We start from the raw sequence: 17,500 nt of genomic DNA, 5'->3' as shown, positions 1-17,500 counted from the left end.
GATGATGCGCCTGTCCTCTCTTCTGACAGTCCTGTCCACACCACACTGACCGCATGCACCGGGTCATGTCAGAGGACACACACACCTCCGCCCCGTATCCTAAGGGAATAGGGCTCATCCATCTCTACTGCTAGCGTGGGGAATGGGGGTGGTTGGGGGTGGTTGGGGTGGTTGGGGGGGGGGGGGGGGGGCATGAGCGCTCTCTGCCTCTAATGTAGCGTTGGACATTAGAGAGAGCTACAGGAGAGAATCAGAGATGGGGGGTCCACTGCTCTGGGTGGTCGGGGAGATGCAGAGAGGTTATACTGTAAGAGTAAGGCGGCATAACAGCTCTGGATCAGCTTGCAATACCTGTGCCTTCCAGCAGGGGCAACCAGCGGTACTCACCTTCCTTATGAGCCTCTGGGACAGCAGTAGGCAAGAGTGACAAGATAAGACAGAGTGACATTACTGAGAATCTCTTAGAAACTTCTATGCCTCTGAGAGTCGGTGTCTCAGCTCCTATTCATTTACATAGAGCCTAGAGTGTCCAGCTGTGTTTAATGCAGGTGGTGAAGTCCACAGAAAATAGAAGGTGTTTGGGATGTGCTTTTGGCATGCCTTAGGTGTGTGTATATATATATATATATGCCATTTAGCTGACGCTTTTATCCGAAGCGACTTACATTGCAGTGAGTGCATACATTTTTCAGTATACATGGTCCCAGTAGGAATCAAACCCACAACCTTAGCGTTGTTAACACCATGCTCTACCCAACTGAGCCACGGAGGACCAGAAACATCAGGTTAACCATTCAGTTCTGTGCAAGCGCTTTCATTCTTGTGATTTGCTAAGACAACAGTCTCCCGTGACAGTGCAGTTGACATGGATTATGGCACCAGACTGCAGCACTGTGAGGATGCTCTGGGCTGTTAGCTTTGTGAGGCTGAGAGAGAGAGAGAGAGAGAGAGAGAGAGAGAGGGAGAGCTTAATGTGCAGGGACATATCGTGCTGCCATCCCCCTCTGTCAGAGCCTGAGAGAAAGGACCTGCCCTAAACAATACACTTATCCTAAACTCCCCATCCACAGAAGATGTTTATATTCCTGCCTGTGTTTTCTCTGGTCTGCTGGACCAAAAGGAAGAGGCTATTTGATCAAACCGGAGGCGAAACACACTATCTAGCCCCCAGCTGTTCCCTCGAGCTGACACGCGGACATCAATTGAGGAAGTGTGACCTTTAACAGGGAGCGGCCCCCCTGTGTTGGCCCAGCGGCGGCCGGGGGGACGTCAGTGGGGTTTCTCTCTGCGGGGATGGGGGGGGCGGGGGGGGGGGGGGCACAGCGGCAGGCTGGCACTTGGAGGTGATGGCACTGAAATATCACTGCACATGACATGTTGCTCCTGACTGCCAAAGGTTGTCAGCTCCACCTCCAGGCATCTGAGTGACTGACGGTTAACGTTTGATCCTTGACCCCCGGGTCAGAGTCAACAAAGTGATGAAATCTAAAGTTCACCACAGCAATATTTTGGACATGTTAAAACAACTTCACACCAAATGATACTTTGGGGAAACAGAGCTAATTGATGACTGGCAGTTGACTTTTAAAATGGTTTTCAGTGAGTTGGGTGTTGTATGGCAGCATATTCCAAAATAAAAAATAAAATCATTGCAATTAAATCATATTCCCCACCTGTCAAGAGCAGCTGCTGCTAGCTACAAAGCCCTGTCTTCTGTATATCTATAACCCAATATCCTCGGAAACAGAATATCGATTCAAGAATTGTGACAATCTGAACAACCATGGTGTTTATTCCAATGACATTTTAGAGCAGGGACAGAGAGATGGGGAGGAAAGTGTTATTGAAAAGAGATGGAAGTGAGGACAGAGAAAACACAGAGAAGCAGCACAATGTTAAAATACAATTTCCATGTCTCAAAGTCCCCATAGCATTAATTCGAGAGATGGGGGGGAAAATAAATTAAGGAGTAAATCAGAGATTAAATGACTACAAAAGACCAAAAACCTAGAACAAGTCTGGTTAGTTTATGGCCTTTAGTTACTACATGATGCAAGAGAGGGGTGAGGTTGGCACCTAAAAAGCAACAGCAATATTTTCCCGAAACAAGCAGTTTCTCTTCAAAATGCCTGTCAGCTTTGAGAGCACATTGGCTCTGGTGAGCGTCCTGTCTGCCTGTGCTTTGCATGATCTCCCGCCAGAAATCTTCTCAGCTTTTCCAACTCTCACAGCAGTGGTGGAACCAACGGGGCTTGATCTGCTCCTCCCCAGCCAATGGGGGTCCGGCGTGGTCGCCAGGCCTCAGCATTGACAGGTCCATTTATCTTTGAACCTAACAGAGCGTAATGATTATGAGGCCCAGCAGCTCCAGAATTATAGAAACCCTAACCATCATTAGCAGTCTGGCAAGAGAAGGACTAGCTGGCTACAGCAGGAGGAAGACCGGCAGCCATTGCTGGCGATTGCTTCGACTACATCACAAATAAATAAGAGTTATTTTCAAATCCCTCATGTTTACGAATACAGTTGATAACAGACTAAAGGAATTTGAAAATCAGGAGATGGCCGAAAGTGTAACGCACAAGGCATGCAAGCACTCTTATTTAAATGAAGTCTTAGTCTAGCAGAGGGCAAAACAAATGCATGATATTATATAAACATCCGTCTAGTATCCATCCTCTGAGGAACGGATTAGGACTGACACTGATCTGACATTGATCCAGAATACGTGAAGCATTCCTTCTTTATCGGGGAAATTTGGGAGAAACCAGTGAGCGAGACCCTCGTATGGGGAGCCTACACCCAAACCTATTTGTCTTTTTCACGTTGTTAGCTAAGTGCTTTGACACAATCGCACTCATTTGTCCTACTAAATAAATCAATAATGTCATTAGTCATTTCAACAGCATACGGTAAGCTTCAGTGTTTGGATAAAACATTTTTTTTTTTTTAAAAAGCACCGATGCTGCTTTCAGTTTCGAATTGGTCTGCTTTTAGTAAACAAACTCACAGGCAAAAATCTTATCTCTGTTTAAGGCAGAGACACTTTAAAGGGAGAGTAAGCTGCTGGCGAGATGAAATGCCCGTGCAGTAGAGAGGTGACAGAGGGACGGAGTGAATGATGAACATACCCATCGGTCCAGGCCACGAGGCTAACAGGCTAACAGGTAGGGGAATGGAAACATGATGTACAGAAACATCCAAATGGAAGCATTATACATCCGTTACCGCCGGGCAAATGGGAAAGAAACAGGAAAAAAAACACGTCTGCAATGAAATGATCAGCATTTAATAGAGACAATCAAGGTGAAAGAAATCATTGTTTGTGTATCCGAAATCCATTAGTAATCTGTCAGTTACCGTCGACAAATTAGTGAACATCAGGCCCCGAAACAGAGGATTGATCTCGGCATGAGATGTGCTGGCTCTCTCTCTCTCTACTGACATAACAGACACTTGGATTAATGAACGCTGAAGAACAACATACTGCACCGCATCTACGAACGAACTATGCTAAGCTACAGTAAAACCAGATGCTAATCCCTGATCCCTGCAGAGGAGAGGAACGCTAACGGGTTCCTGATCAGAGGACGTAACATACGAGAGGACAGGCAGCTTTTCTGATGCTTCTCTGAAAGCAGAGATGTGGGAGAGAGAAGCTTGTCTTGGCTGTGGTACTGGGGGGCGAGGCTTGTAATCAGGATCTTCCAAACACACATTAAGACTGTGGAAATAAGGGGGTCTTTCATGTTTTTGTATTTGACTGGCTGTTCAGAGGAGATAAGGCCTGTTTTCACTACACATTGACAGATGGAATTGTTTAACAATGACCATATGGAGGTCTGTTCTGTGTGAGCGTTCAGAACATTGCCCCAGGGAGGTGTATTTACAGGGCATACTGTGTAGTCCGTGTCCTGGCTCGGTCGCCGGGCCTTGTTTAGCCCTCTGTGTAGCTACAATGCAGTTTTGGATGATAACTTATGAGCTTGCGGTCGTAGTATTATTCAAATGGGCGACAAAGCAAGAAAAGCTGCGGTAATACAATGCTGTTCCCCTCCTTCTGACGACTTCCATCCCTATTTATATTCATGGGGGTTCTGACTCAGAGCAGTCAGAGTCCCCAGGCCACAGTAATGGGCCAATTTCCCTCACTAAACTGTCTGGAAGAACAAAAAAAAACGTTTGAACATAAAACTATGGCCACTCCATTCATCATCACGATCATCCTTTTAGTCTTCTTTAAGGCTGAACTCCTAAAATTAGATAACAAATGGCTATGGCATAAGTGAACTGTGGTGTGTGTGTGTGTGCGTGTGTGTGTGTGTGTGTGTGTATGTGTGTGTGTGTGTGTGTGTGTGTGTGTGTGTGTGTATGTGTGTGTGTGTGTGTGTGTGTGTGTGTGTGTGTGTGTATGTGTGTGTGTGTGTGTGTGTGTGCGTGCGTGCGTGTGTGTGTGTATGTGTGTGTGTTTGTGGAGTGTGTGGTAGAGGGGAGACAGTCGGACAGAACTCACCGGCTCGCTGTTGTGGCCAGTCTTGGCCAGCATCTCCTGTAGGGCCCTCACAGACAGGGACTGCTCCAGCACAAAGTCACAGATGCACAGGTCAGGAGGGACATACTGCAGGAGAGGGAAGGAGAGAGGGGGGGTGGGGTTAGAAATGCAGACATAGTTGGGACCTTTTGCTATTCATAATAAATGGGTTTAAAATCATAGGGTTTGAATAAGGCATCTTGAGCTGAACACAGTCAATTAACATTCCACTCCACACCACATAATATGCATACTGAGTCACATCAACCTGCTCACCTTTATGGAAGACAGATTAAAATTCACACTTAGAGCCTGGTGGGATATAACATCTAAGAAGGAATTTAAAACCTAATTGAAAAGGCTTGAGATGAAATGTTGATTTGATAAAAACCTATTGTTCTCATAAGAGGCTGACTGTGTGGTCCCCTACACAGATTTGTCTCCAACAACCATGACTAATAATCATAATAAATATCATTCACAAACGCCAGTGATTGATTGCACTTGAAAACCAATCTAGATGATTGTATAGTACCACATTTTGTGGATTGCACAGTATGAGAAATGCAATAACACAGATGATGCTTTGAATGAATGTTCACTGCATGTGTACACCCCAGATAATTACATCAATCTTGTTTGATGGCAAAGAACCTACAGCCATTAATCTCATTCTTGGTGCTCCTTAAACAATGATAAATATAATAAAAAAGTAAAATATAAAACATATTCTGGTTTGTTTAAGACTTTTTTGTTTATTACATAATTCCATATGTGTTCCTTCATAGTTTTGATGTCTTCAATATTAATCTACAATGTAGAAAATAATAAAAAATAAAGAAAAACCATTGAATGAGAAGGTGTGACCAAACGTTTGACTGGTACTGTATACATATATGGACCCCTGAATAGAGGTTTAGAAGAATGTGAGCCTCCGAGCACATGAGAAGTAAAACCTCTGTCTCCTCCCGACACAGGACAGAACAGGGCATTGGGCTGACAGAATGAGGCAGGAGGGGAAACAAGGACGTGCCACAAGATAAATGACCAAAACCCGAAAAAACCCTGGCCTCCTTTTTACATACAGTGGCAAGATGCAAACTTTCCTAAACTGGTTCACATTCTTACAGGTAAATCTAAAATTAAGTTGATCCTTCAGTCCCGACCCATTTTACTGCTACAGTACCTGCTACACTCTGGTACACATCAAACGCTCTACTGTCTCAGGTAATTAAGAGCAAAATCAATGCTACCATCCATACGTTGACATTTTAATTATGTATATGTAAATCATGGTGGGGTATAGATCCACAGTTTGACCACTCTGGGCAGGACAGTGGGATTGCTCCAGTAAAACACACAGGCATGACATGATTAATAGTGACACATGTCAATGAATAGGAAGCCAAGTGTCAGGACATCTCAGGACAGCCTCAAGGGCCAACGTCAGCGAGGCCTAGTCAAATGTGTCAACATGGACTAAAACTACCCAACTTAATATTCACTTCATTTTCTATCACACACACACACACACACGCACACTCACACACACACACGCAGGCAGGCACGCACGCACACACACACACACACACACACACACACACACACACACACACACACACACACACACACACACACACACACACACACACACACACACACTGTGAACTCATATTACAGTACACACACTGCAATCCCACCAGAGGACTCTGCAGCATTTGTTATTATCCAAATGACCTCTCCTGTTCCACACTCTCCAGCAACGGGGGGAGAGCAAGGCGGGATCCAGCCGCCGCTACCACCGCCACTCCCACATCTCCCTGGGTGACCTCTGACCCCTGGCGTTGGCTGTGTCCTCAATCTGGGAGGGCGTAACCGGGGAGACAGCTTTACGGCTGCTTCTCTACGCTCTGCGTTTTGTTTTTATAGCGAATGGGGGAAGTGGCAGTGAGACGCGGGGTAGTTAAGATGGGTCAGATCTCCTGTCGGTTCTCTCTGGGGACGTAGGTCACAATGTTTACACAGCAGGTTGACAATGATTCCCCCAAAGGGCTGACCTCTGACCTCTGACCTCTCAATTTGCCACTTTAATGGTAACATAATGGGGGAATACTATACATTCATTAGTTATTAAAAAAAAAACAATAATAAAAAAATAAAAAACGAAGGCAATGCTAATTGCTAATTCTCAATCTCATCATCTCAACGAACGGTTAATTGGCCATCTCGTTAGGAAAACATTTACCTCAGAGTGACGCTAGCTGTACAGGCATGTATTGTTGACACGACGATGGGGGCACGGTGTACCCTCTTTGTTGCTCCTACCATTCAGTACCTGACAGGCAGGAGCTGTGAGCCATAAATCACTATCAGCTCCCTCTTCATTACCTGATTGGTGTCAGCGTTTAAACGTGCACCATTTAAATCAACACCCTCGGCTTGTGGCTCGCTGGCTGTCCCTTTGTGCTCCCCCGGGGAGGAGCCATCTGAGTCTTTCCCCTCATTCTGCTCTTCAATTGTGGTGTTAGTTGTCGTCGTTGAGGTGAGGTGGGTGTTTTTTCTCTTCTCCCATTTCTACTCCCAGGGGGATGATGGCGTTCCATACAAACACCAGGCAATGAAGACAAAGTGGCAGACCAGGGAGAACATCCATCACCCCTGTCCACTGTAATTACCATCCAATGTGGGATGGAAGAACCAAGATCCCCCCACGACTATCTCTCTCTCTCCTTCCCCAGGTGAAGCGTGTGTATACATTAATCACTACAGTGTGTGTCTCTCTCGTACACATACACATCACCGACACACACACATACAGAAAACATGCGGGAGCACACACGCACACACACACACACACACACACACACACACACACACAAACACAAACACACACGCACACGCACACACACACACACACACACACACACACACACACACGCACACACACACAAATACTCTCTCTCACACACAGAGACTCTCTTTCTCTCTATCAGTGTCTGTGAGCTCCTAGCTTCCTAGCTCACTGAAATTAATCTGAGACAACGCAAATGGCTGATGATTAAAAGAACAATCGATGTGGAAAAGCCAATTAGATGCTACTGTCAAGCAGCTCTGCTGGGAAAACAATAAGGCCAGGACAACAGAGGGGGGGGGAGTGGTTAAGGGCTGATAGGAGGGAAGGTTACCGCCTTCCCCGCTGTGAATTGTCACTTGGATACCGCACCTGTGACGCAGCAATTTAATTTGATAATCAATATTGTTATGCTTTTATGGTTCTGTACCACTGCAGTGCTGCTCTTAAAGCATATTCCAGAAGCAGAAGCAAGCAACACATTAAACGAATCAACTTTGAACAAAGTGAGACTTGCAAAGTGTTGGGTGTAGGGCCATTGATTATGAAAAACAAACAATTGAGACTCGCTCAATCCATCATTTTAAAAACTTGCAGTGAGTTTGCACTTATTTGCATTAGCACTGACAAAGCAGCAGGCTGCATTACAGCAACTAGCAATTATGGCAAACAACAGCAGGACTGCTTATGTTGCTATCAATCAATATGTATCATTTCTGAAAAATAACTGGCCGGCCTGCTGAGCTGGTCATGATTGGAGAAAACAGCACGTGTGATTCGTCTCTCTCTGTATGACGACGCGGCAAGCTGATTGGCTGCTACTGATTGTCTGTCTGCCTGAACTCGGTGAACATACGGTTACCATGGAGCTGTGTTCTTGGGATTCTCTCTGCCTGCTCTCTGGGTACTATGGTAAAGACATAGGCCTCACCTCATCTCAGCCTCACGGGCATTCTGTCCGCAGCATGATGTTCACTCATTTGAATGAGATCCCGATCGCGGTTCATAAATGTTTAAAAATGTAAATGTAAGATTTGTTTTTCCTATGATGATGATTCACTTACTTTAGTGAAATGTACTTGTTGTAAGTCACTTTGGATAAAGGCGTCTGCTAAACGTCTAAAAAAATTAAGTAAAAAGTCATGAGATGAGAGCAATGATTCTGTGTTGTGTAAGATAGTTCGTCCAGTTACAGGCAATCTTCTTCACTCTGCCACAGATCTACTGCAACTCTGATGTGTTCTTCAACGCTCCTGCATGTGCTCTCAGAACCATAAACCACGTGCTGCAACAGCCCTCTTCATTTTTCACATTGTGGAGTCTCGTCTGATCAAACCCTACCTTTGCCTCTGACGTGGGCTCCAGGTAACAGAGTCGGTTGCCGAGCCCCTCTGCGGTAAGGCAGAACTTGCGATTCTCCTTCTGGATGCAGGCGACACACTGGAGCACCACTTCATCATCCTGTCAAGACAAAATGGAGGGTTTCAGTCTGAGGAGAAGAACCAATAACACCGCTACCCCCCACACAAGGTCCTCAACACAGACGCCCTCTGGTCATGACATTTCAACAGGAAACAAGAGGCATCCATCTCCACACACAAAGGGTCTGAGAGGGAGGGGAAGCATGCAATGATGCACGCTGTGCATAACGGAAGTAAAGGTACTGTACTGCAAACACCTTTCAAGGTACAAAAACACCTTTTTTTTTCCCACCTGGTGATACAGTATATTTTAAGCAGCAAAATGTGACGACACACCATGCCAAGGAAAACAGAAAGACACACCTAATTAGGGAAAATGTCGCCACACTATGAGGGGGAGGATAATATCGATGACTAATATGATTCTATCCTCCAACCTCCCCAGACTCCAGATTCTTTATGTATACCCCAGGTATATTTATTCTGTTCCAAGTTAATTGGGCAGTTTTCTGCTAAATGTGATGATCAAACAAACACTCTCCATCCCTTTAGGATCCCTTTACGTCCGCTGTACTGTACTGTACTGTACATCCTGCGGGCTATTAACACTGTTTATATCGTACAAATGAGGCTGAAGTAATTGATTGGAGAGTTCCGATTTAAAAGGAAATAATGATCTAACTAAACGTATGCTTAGAAGCTAGCGCTCATGAAAGAGAGCAGCTGTGTAGATTGCTTTGGGCTGGATTAGCTCACGAGAGAACGTGGAGATGCTTGGCGTGCACATTTTCTACACACTAATGTGCTGAGGAATGAGAACCTCATCTGAGGATTCCTAATTAGACCTGAAGGATACGATTGTAGTCATAGACCTCGTGAGTGAACAGAGCGAATGAATGGCTGTTCGGTCAATTGATGATGGGTCAACTGACGTCATTCTGGTCGTCAATAGAGAGATTACGCCAATACTGTTCATCCTAGGGAACCCACGGGTCGATGTTTGATCAATATTTGATTAGGCGAACAATTCTGAATGTTATGGTGCTGCCTGACTGGTAAACCCAATAATATAATTAGTAGATGAGTTTAATACAATATAAATATGAGACCAGCATTTGGTTTAATTAATGCTTTTGTTAAAGAATCACTAAGCAGTTTATAAATGATTAAGCACGATTTACTCGTGACTGTTTTACCCAGTGTGCTGGTGCTAAACACATTAATGAATGGGAGCCGCTCAGGAAATAAATATCATCAATGTTTCATGGATAGGAGCCATTAGCCTACATCTGTAAGCATGTTCCATCTTTACTACGGTATACTGTGACATCCACACAATATCACTCCACAGCCTGCTGTGAGTTCATCCTACCACAGTGTACACTGCTTAGTAAGGGAACCCACAAAAATAAACACCATCAAATGCCCCCATTCTGGAAACGGACGTTCACGGTAGTCGCAGCATAAATGCTGAAATTGATATTGTTCTTCTTCCCCCGGCAACGCGGGCAGAATGTGCTGATGTGGCGGTGAGCCGGGAAGAGAGAGACGTGGGGAGAGCCGGCCTCTGCACAATAGCCAGCTGCATTATTTAATGCGAGGGGGGGATTCTGCAGAGAGCAGAGTGCAGTAGCACCACTGCCGAGGAGAGAGCAGTGCAGCATAGCATTGCATTGCATAGCACACACAGAGCTGGGAGTCTTCAGCCCCGTTTGTTTGAAAGGCAATGTGACAGCCCCCCGCCCCCCCGGGGTCTAGAAAACACACATACACACTTGAGACATTATTTCAAAAGTTCCCGTTCAAAGTCCACAGAACAGCACACTCGTGCGCTGTACGCTTCAGATGTTCCCGGCGAGGATGCTTTCATTCGACGCACGTTACTGCTCTGTTAGTCCTGACAGACTGGGATCGCCCCGTATGCGCCCCGTATGCGCCCCGTATGCTCCGCAGGGTTCAGAGGCAGTCAGACATGGTGTGTTCAGTGGTCACTGAGCAGTCCGAGGCGGACGGGCTGTTGGTGTTCAAAATTAAATTACTGACAGGTCGTGGCACCAGGCAGGTCGCGAGCGGGAACACCCGATGTAAAATGTAAAACTTCAAACAAGCTGTTTCGACTCTTTTATGTGGGTCTCCACCTCAGAATGCCAATAGAAGGATACCAGGCATTGTGTCAGAGACGCATTGCCGGTGAAAAAGAGGGTATTACCCTGATTATGCCGCCTTTTACCTTTTCCAGACAGATTCAAGCCCTATCAAATTGTAAACAATCATAACAGTCTGACAGAAAAATGGCTACCGACTGAACAAATATTTTAATATAGATCAATTCAGATGTACAGCCTGTGGAAAAAATCTACCTAATGTACTGTAGGCTGCAACAATATACTGCTCCAAATCAGTGAAATGCGCTGTGTTGTGCAACACTGACAGAGATCGGAATTGGATCAGGTAAACAGCGAGGGTTGGATCAATTTGAAATGTTATTTACTCCTGTTATGAATTGATACGAACCGCCTGGTATGGCGTTCCAACACTTGCCCAAAGCACATGCAATCACTCTGCGGGCCGGAGCAGGGCTCTGATTTGGGCCATACGGGGCCACTATTGATTTGTGCCTCATATTTCAGTGGCGGGACTGTCTGTCTGACTGCCAGCTCACGGGCCTCGTTAATCAGAGCACCTCGCTCTCTCCCTCCCTGCCCCCCGCGTCTGGCCTCCCCTACCCCCCTCCCATCCTCCCCTGTCTCTCGTCTCAGAGCAGGATTATGTAGACATGCCCACACACACACACACACACACACACACACACACACACTCATTCACCTTCGTCTCACCTGACTGAGGGGAGCAGACCCACTCACTGTCATCAATCATTCATGAATGGAGCACCATTGATGTTACTGCAGCTTGGCCGTGTACAATGCCTTTACAGCTGGTAGGGTAGAGTCAGTCTGGCACGGGTCAGTTTACACAGGCTGATCTGGGCACACAGAGTTTTTAATGGCATCTGCATTTATGATAAGGTCATCTGTAATTATGGCTATATATAGTAGACAAGCAAACATGATGAGTCATCACTACCTGTGCCATAATGACGGTAATCTGTCTCTTTGAAAAGTGCATCTCTAGAGGATGCCCTGTCCTTGACATTGGATTTGACCTGACACACACCCTGTCATTCACTCGCTCTGTCATTAGGTCTCTCTCTCTCTCTGTCTCTCTATCTCTCTGTCTCTCTCTCTCTCTCTCTCTCGCTATCTCTCTCTCTCTCTCTCTCTCTCTCTCTCTCTCTCTCTCTATCTCTCTCTTTCTATCTCTCTCTCTCTCTCTGTCTCTTTCTATCTCTCTCTCTCTCTCTGTCTCTTTCTATCTCTCTCTCTCTCTCTATCCCTCTCCCTCTCCCCTCCCCTCTCTCTCTCTCTCTCTCTGTCTCTCCCCCTCTCTCTCTCTCACTCTCTCTGTCTCTCTCTCTCTATCTCTCTGTCTCCCCCCCCCCCCTTCTCTCTCTCCCTATGACACCAGGCCGTCTCCTGAGTGGTCTTAGCAGGAACACTTTCAGCTCCTGTCGTGTCCCTGTGAAAGCAGTCTGAGTGCTAAGAGCATGCCAAGGTGTGGATGATTATTGCTCAGGGCTCATTTCACAGATTTGGTCCAATCATTTCAGCCTCATGCACCAGAGTGACGGAGGAGTTTTCTGCACTATATACAGACTGTGCAGTGCTGCTGAACCACTTTCTAAAAGGACCTGCATGGCCAAATTGATATCGTACTGTATACTGACACTTACAGCCCCCTTACAGTTGAGGTGTAAATCAACAACATTTGCCACCAGGAAAAACGGAGCTATGGACCCCAGTGGTAGACTATGGACCCTAGTGGTAGACTATGGACCCCAGTGGTAGACTATAGACCCCAGTGGTAGGCTGTAACATGGTCAGCAAAAAAATGGCTTTAGATGTGAGGTCCTATCAACCAACCCCTACTGAGCACTCTCCTCCTCTCCTCTCTGCACGAATGGATGCACGGTTCAGACCCTGTAGGCTTTCACATGAAGCGTCCTGATGCATGCAGACAGTCTGAAGTAGATATTCAGTTTGAATATTTCAAGTGTCAGGAGTCCAGAGTTCTAGCAAATATGGTCCCAGAGGACATTGGATCAGAGTGTGAATTAACTCATTTCTACCCTAGGTGAAGGGCACTTCAGACACTATGTATTCCTGTTGGGTTTTGCCTTCTCTGACTACAGTATGTGGGCCTCAAGAGAACCTCTTGAGCGGTAGAGTATCTACGCAAATACAGAATAGACATGAAGGCTCAAACAATCCAGGAGGGAAATAGCACAACCATTATTTGCAGCAAGAGTTGAACCATGAGATTGCAGTCGACAGATATGGAGCCTCAAAAGCCTGAGTCCATGAAGAGGTTAAGTAGTTTGAACTGAATTGCTCTTGATGTGCGTTTCCACAGTGCTCCCCTTGGGCTACTCTTACCACTGACTTGCAGTAGACCACACCGCAATCTATACTCCGGAGGAACACGCTCATCTGTTTTCATTAAAGACACTTGCAATCTAATCTCGAACCTTCCAACGCTACTGTATGCTTTCAAACGTCGGGTACAGTAAACATCAAACACTACACACTTGAAGTGGACAGTACTTCATCTTGTCAAGCACAGCAGCTACAACTTACACTGCAACACGGCAAGCATGGTGTTTGTCCGGTAACTTAACAAAGGTCCCTCCACAATCAATCCACCAGAGGCTGGTTTGTATGACTTCTGCTCTTGCAATACGGCTGCAGGCCTCCAAACCATATCAGTGTCACTAACTTGTCATCTCCTTGAAGTGCAGTAAATCTTCTTTTCTATTTTGTCTCCAGCTGCTCCAACTATTGGGGCCTGCAGCCAGGGCCAGAGTTTCCACACACAGCAACTGGGGGGGGGGGGGGCAGGGGGGGATGGGGGGTGGGTTGAGACAGTTTGTTCACGCAGGAGGTGCTGAGTGAACTTTCCCCCCTATTTAAAGGAAGATTTACTGTTGCAAAGCTTCTCATCAAGGGAAAGACGCGCAGTCTTAAATTCAAGCCTTCAGCCTTCGACTTGTGCCCTGTAACAGCTCTCTCTATTTGAGGAGGGATTCTTCCTGTCTCCCCTAACTTGATCCTGTGCCAAGGAATCTGGTGAATCAATGACAAGGTGATCCGGGGCAGGGGGGGGGACAGGGGAGCCATCTGGTAGACAGAGCCACATCATAATCTATGTATAGAGTCAGGGGGGGAGCGGGAAGGACAGTGGAAGGAAGGGAGGTCAAGGAGGAGAGGGGGGTGCCAGGGTAGGGTGTGAGGGGGTGGGCAGCCCTTCCCTGGGGCAGAAACCTTAGCCAGTCGCAGTCAAGTGCGCCAATGGTCTCCCCCTTGCCCAAGCCTGGCTGTACCCACCATCCTGCAGGGCTCTGGGCACATCACCCAACCCCATCAGCCACCATCGCCACAGAGAGCCTGTGCCAATCAGCACCCTACGGGGCTGCCCCCCCCCTCCCCCCCCCCCGCCCCACAGAGTGTTTGGATAAGACAGAGCGTTACAGCTGGTCAACCAGGGCAGAACAAAATGCAGCGGTGGGTGTGACCCAGGGGGGGTTGGCTGGCTTCTTCCTCCCCTGCTACTCTGGTTCTCTCTCACTGGCTGCGGACATTACAGACAAGAGCAGATGTTTCCCAGGCCTATTTGGTGTTTCCCAGATGCGTAAGATGTCCTTACAAGGGCACGGAACAGAGAGCTGCAGAACTCTCTCTGCCACCCTCCCTTTCTCTCCCTTTCTCTCCCCTCTACTATCAAAGTACTTCTCCAGAATATTCCTTCCTGCTGTAAAAAAACAAAACAAAAAAAAACATGCTCTCTCGCTGAGGGTTGGCTGTTGGAGTGATTCATGGACTTGTAGCTTGTTCCCTGTTTTAGAGAGTGTGGCGTGACAGGGAGAGAGGGAGAGAGAGAGAGAGAGAGAGAGAGAGGGAGAGAGGGAGAGAGAGAGAGAGGGAGAGAGGGAGAGAGAGAGAGAGGGAGAGAGAGAGAGAGAGGGAGAGAGGGAGAGAGGGAGAGAGAGAGAGAGGGAGAGAGAGAGAGAGAGATGGAGAAAGGGTAGAGAGAAAGTGTGTGTTTAAATAGAGAAGCAAGCGTTTTGTTCCTGTGACTCACTGTTGCTGCGCTGAGGGGAGAGTGCGATGCCCGTCTGGAGGCAGGCTGTGCACACACACACACACACACACACACACACACACACACACACACACACACACACACACACATACACACACACACACACACACACACACACACACACACATACACATACACACATACACACACACACACATACACATACACACACACACATACACACACACACTGACATACATACACGCACGCACGCACACACAAACACACTCACATACGTACATACGCACGCACACACACGCACACACGCACACACAAACACACTCACATACGTACATACGCAGGCACACACACACACACACACCATAAACTGATCTCAAAACATCCATTAAACATTTCAGCCTTCTTTAAACGCATTAGGCAAGGGCACTGAGTATGACATCTTTAAAGTGCTGTTGCACATGCAGCAGCCTACATATCTGTAGCTAGCCCTGGTAGAAGGCCAAAGCATCATCCCAGGCCTGCAGTGAGGAGGGTCTCTTCTCTTCCACACAGCCAATTCAATTCATTTAATGATATTATATAATATGTGCCATTTAGCTGATGCTTTTATCCAATGTCCAGTCCAGTGAGTGCATACATCTCAGTATATATGGTCCCAGCAGGAATCAAACCCACAACCTAAGCGTTGTTACCTCCATGCTCTACCAACTGAGCCACAGAGGACCATTTCCCTCCGTCTCAAAACAAACGTGTGTTCACAGGGCAATTCTACTGTATATTAGTGCTATTGCACTTCCAATTAGGGTTCAATTATTCTGTGGTTCAGTGGTCCTCTTACATTCCAACTGTGTCCACACCTCCCAGGATGCCTCTCCACCTGTCTGTCTGTGTGGGAGACAGCTGGTCCACATCAGGTTGGGGGTGATATCGTTCATATTAATCACCATATAAACTCCCAATAAAGCGGTGCATTTCATTACCCGTAAGTGCTGCTGCAATCTGTCATTAACACTGAACAAGAACGGTCATCTTGGGAAATGGGTCGCCATGGAAAAACAATCCATTTCACTACGTACATTACAGTACACGGGCGGGCAAAGGTTGAAAAAAAAAAAGACAAGGATGACTGCTCCACCACTGAGCAGGACATTGGCAATACTATTGTTCATTTACGGAGAAAGTTGGATGAACACAATTGAAAGAGCCAAAGTCGCCCTGCAAACAAGAAGCAAGAAACTTCTCTTCTTGCTTCGAGGGGCAGGTTATTGAGTTCTCTTACATGCTTCATTACAGAAGTGGCGAGAACCGTTTTCATTGCTCCTTGCAGCAGCGCTCCTCACCAGCATCTCGTTAACGCGGTAGGCCAAGTCTGCACTTTCATCAGGGCTTGTTGCTGTAGGCTCAATCTACCTCAGCTACCGGAGGGGGACAAAAAACCCTCTGAGTGAGAATCCGGTCTTTACCGGACGTTTCTCAACGCTCCACTGTGCCATGTGTGGGAGACAGCGTATTTGCCGCGTGCACGCTTGGTTAGTGATGGTGAATGGACAGGGTGATGAGCACGGGCAGCCTGTGACAGAGCCGTGTCCCTGGGCCGGGCCTCAGGGGAAGGAGAGGAACGCACCGTTCACTTCCAATACTTCCCTTCCCCTCGATCTAGCGCGCTCATTTACCAGGGGAATGGAAAAGCCTTTTAAAAGAAAAACACGGCGGAGAGAAAATAGCTCTGTTGTGTCTTCCGTCTGACAAGCAGGAAACATTTTCAGGAGAAAGCCTTGTACACGACCAATGGGAGAGGAGAGGAATACAAACCGGTACATTTGTACCCGTCCTTTAGTTTTTTACCGTGGGTCGAGGCGCTCCTTCAGAATCACCGCCCGTCGGTTACAGGCGACACCATAGCTAGCCTGTTCATAGGCCCGCTAAGAGGAACCGCTCTAGAAGCCTGCTGCTTGGTGCTTCCACTCTGTCCATCATCTTCAACGTCTATTTGGCTTTGCCACTTTAGACAATGTTGAGCTATATGCCACAGTAAATCATACTAACTGACATCCATCCAACGATTGTATCAGCCTCACAGAACGGAAAACAAAAACATTTATGGTCATAGTTAAGAACACAACCCAACGTGACCCACTGTTTCAAGGTGGCATTCGCTGCATGTACTGAAAGGATCATGACCATATCTGTCTGATAGAGAACACCACTTAGCTGTAGCTCTGCCTACGTGTCTGTGGCTGACTCATTTAGGTTACGTCCTCCGACACCGATCCCATCCAATCACAATCACGCCCAGGGTCGTGTCACGTGACCATGTCTCCAAGCCCTCTGGGAATATCCCACAGTTCCACAGCTTTACATGGAAGTGTATGGAAATGCCCCACTTAGCCCTGGACATGGCGCTCAGCGGGGCTCGTCCCCATAGCAGCACACATTTAACAGGATTACTAATTCATGCCCGCGGGAAATGTATGGAAAAGAGGACGTAGGTTCACGCTATTTAGCCTACGACATGTAGAT

General features: G+C 46.9%; 1 protein-coding gene across 1 annotated transcript in view; it reads right to left on the bottom strand.

Moving 5' to 3' along the window:
• LOC310814160 (ryanodine receptor 3) overlaps positions 1–17,500 on the bottom strand; it is a gene marked incomplete at both ends in the record, with an annotated part of 112,956 nt that overhangs the window by 83,599 nt on the left and 11,857 nt on the right. The window contains 2 exons of the mRNA XM_083683460.1: positions 4,514–4,618; positions 8,724–8,843. Coding sequence (XP_083539586.1) covers positions 4,514–4,618; positions 8,724–8,843 — 225 coding nt within the window. The remainder of the gene's footprint in view (positions 1–4,513; positions 4,619–8,723; positions 8,844–17,500) is intronic.

Source organism: Argentina silus, assembly GCF_951799395.1.
Source record: "Argentina silus genome assembly, chromosome: 13".
NCBI lineage: Eukaryota > Metazoa > Chordata > Actinopteri > Argentiniformes > Argentinidae > Argentina > Argentina silus.
Note: the sequence above shows the minus strand (reverse complement) of the source record. Positions and strands in the feature narration are given on the sequence as shown.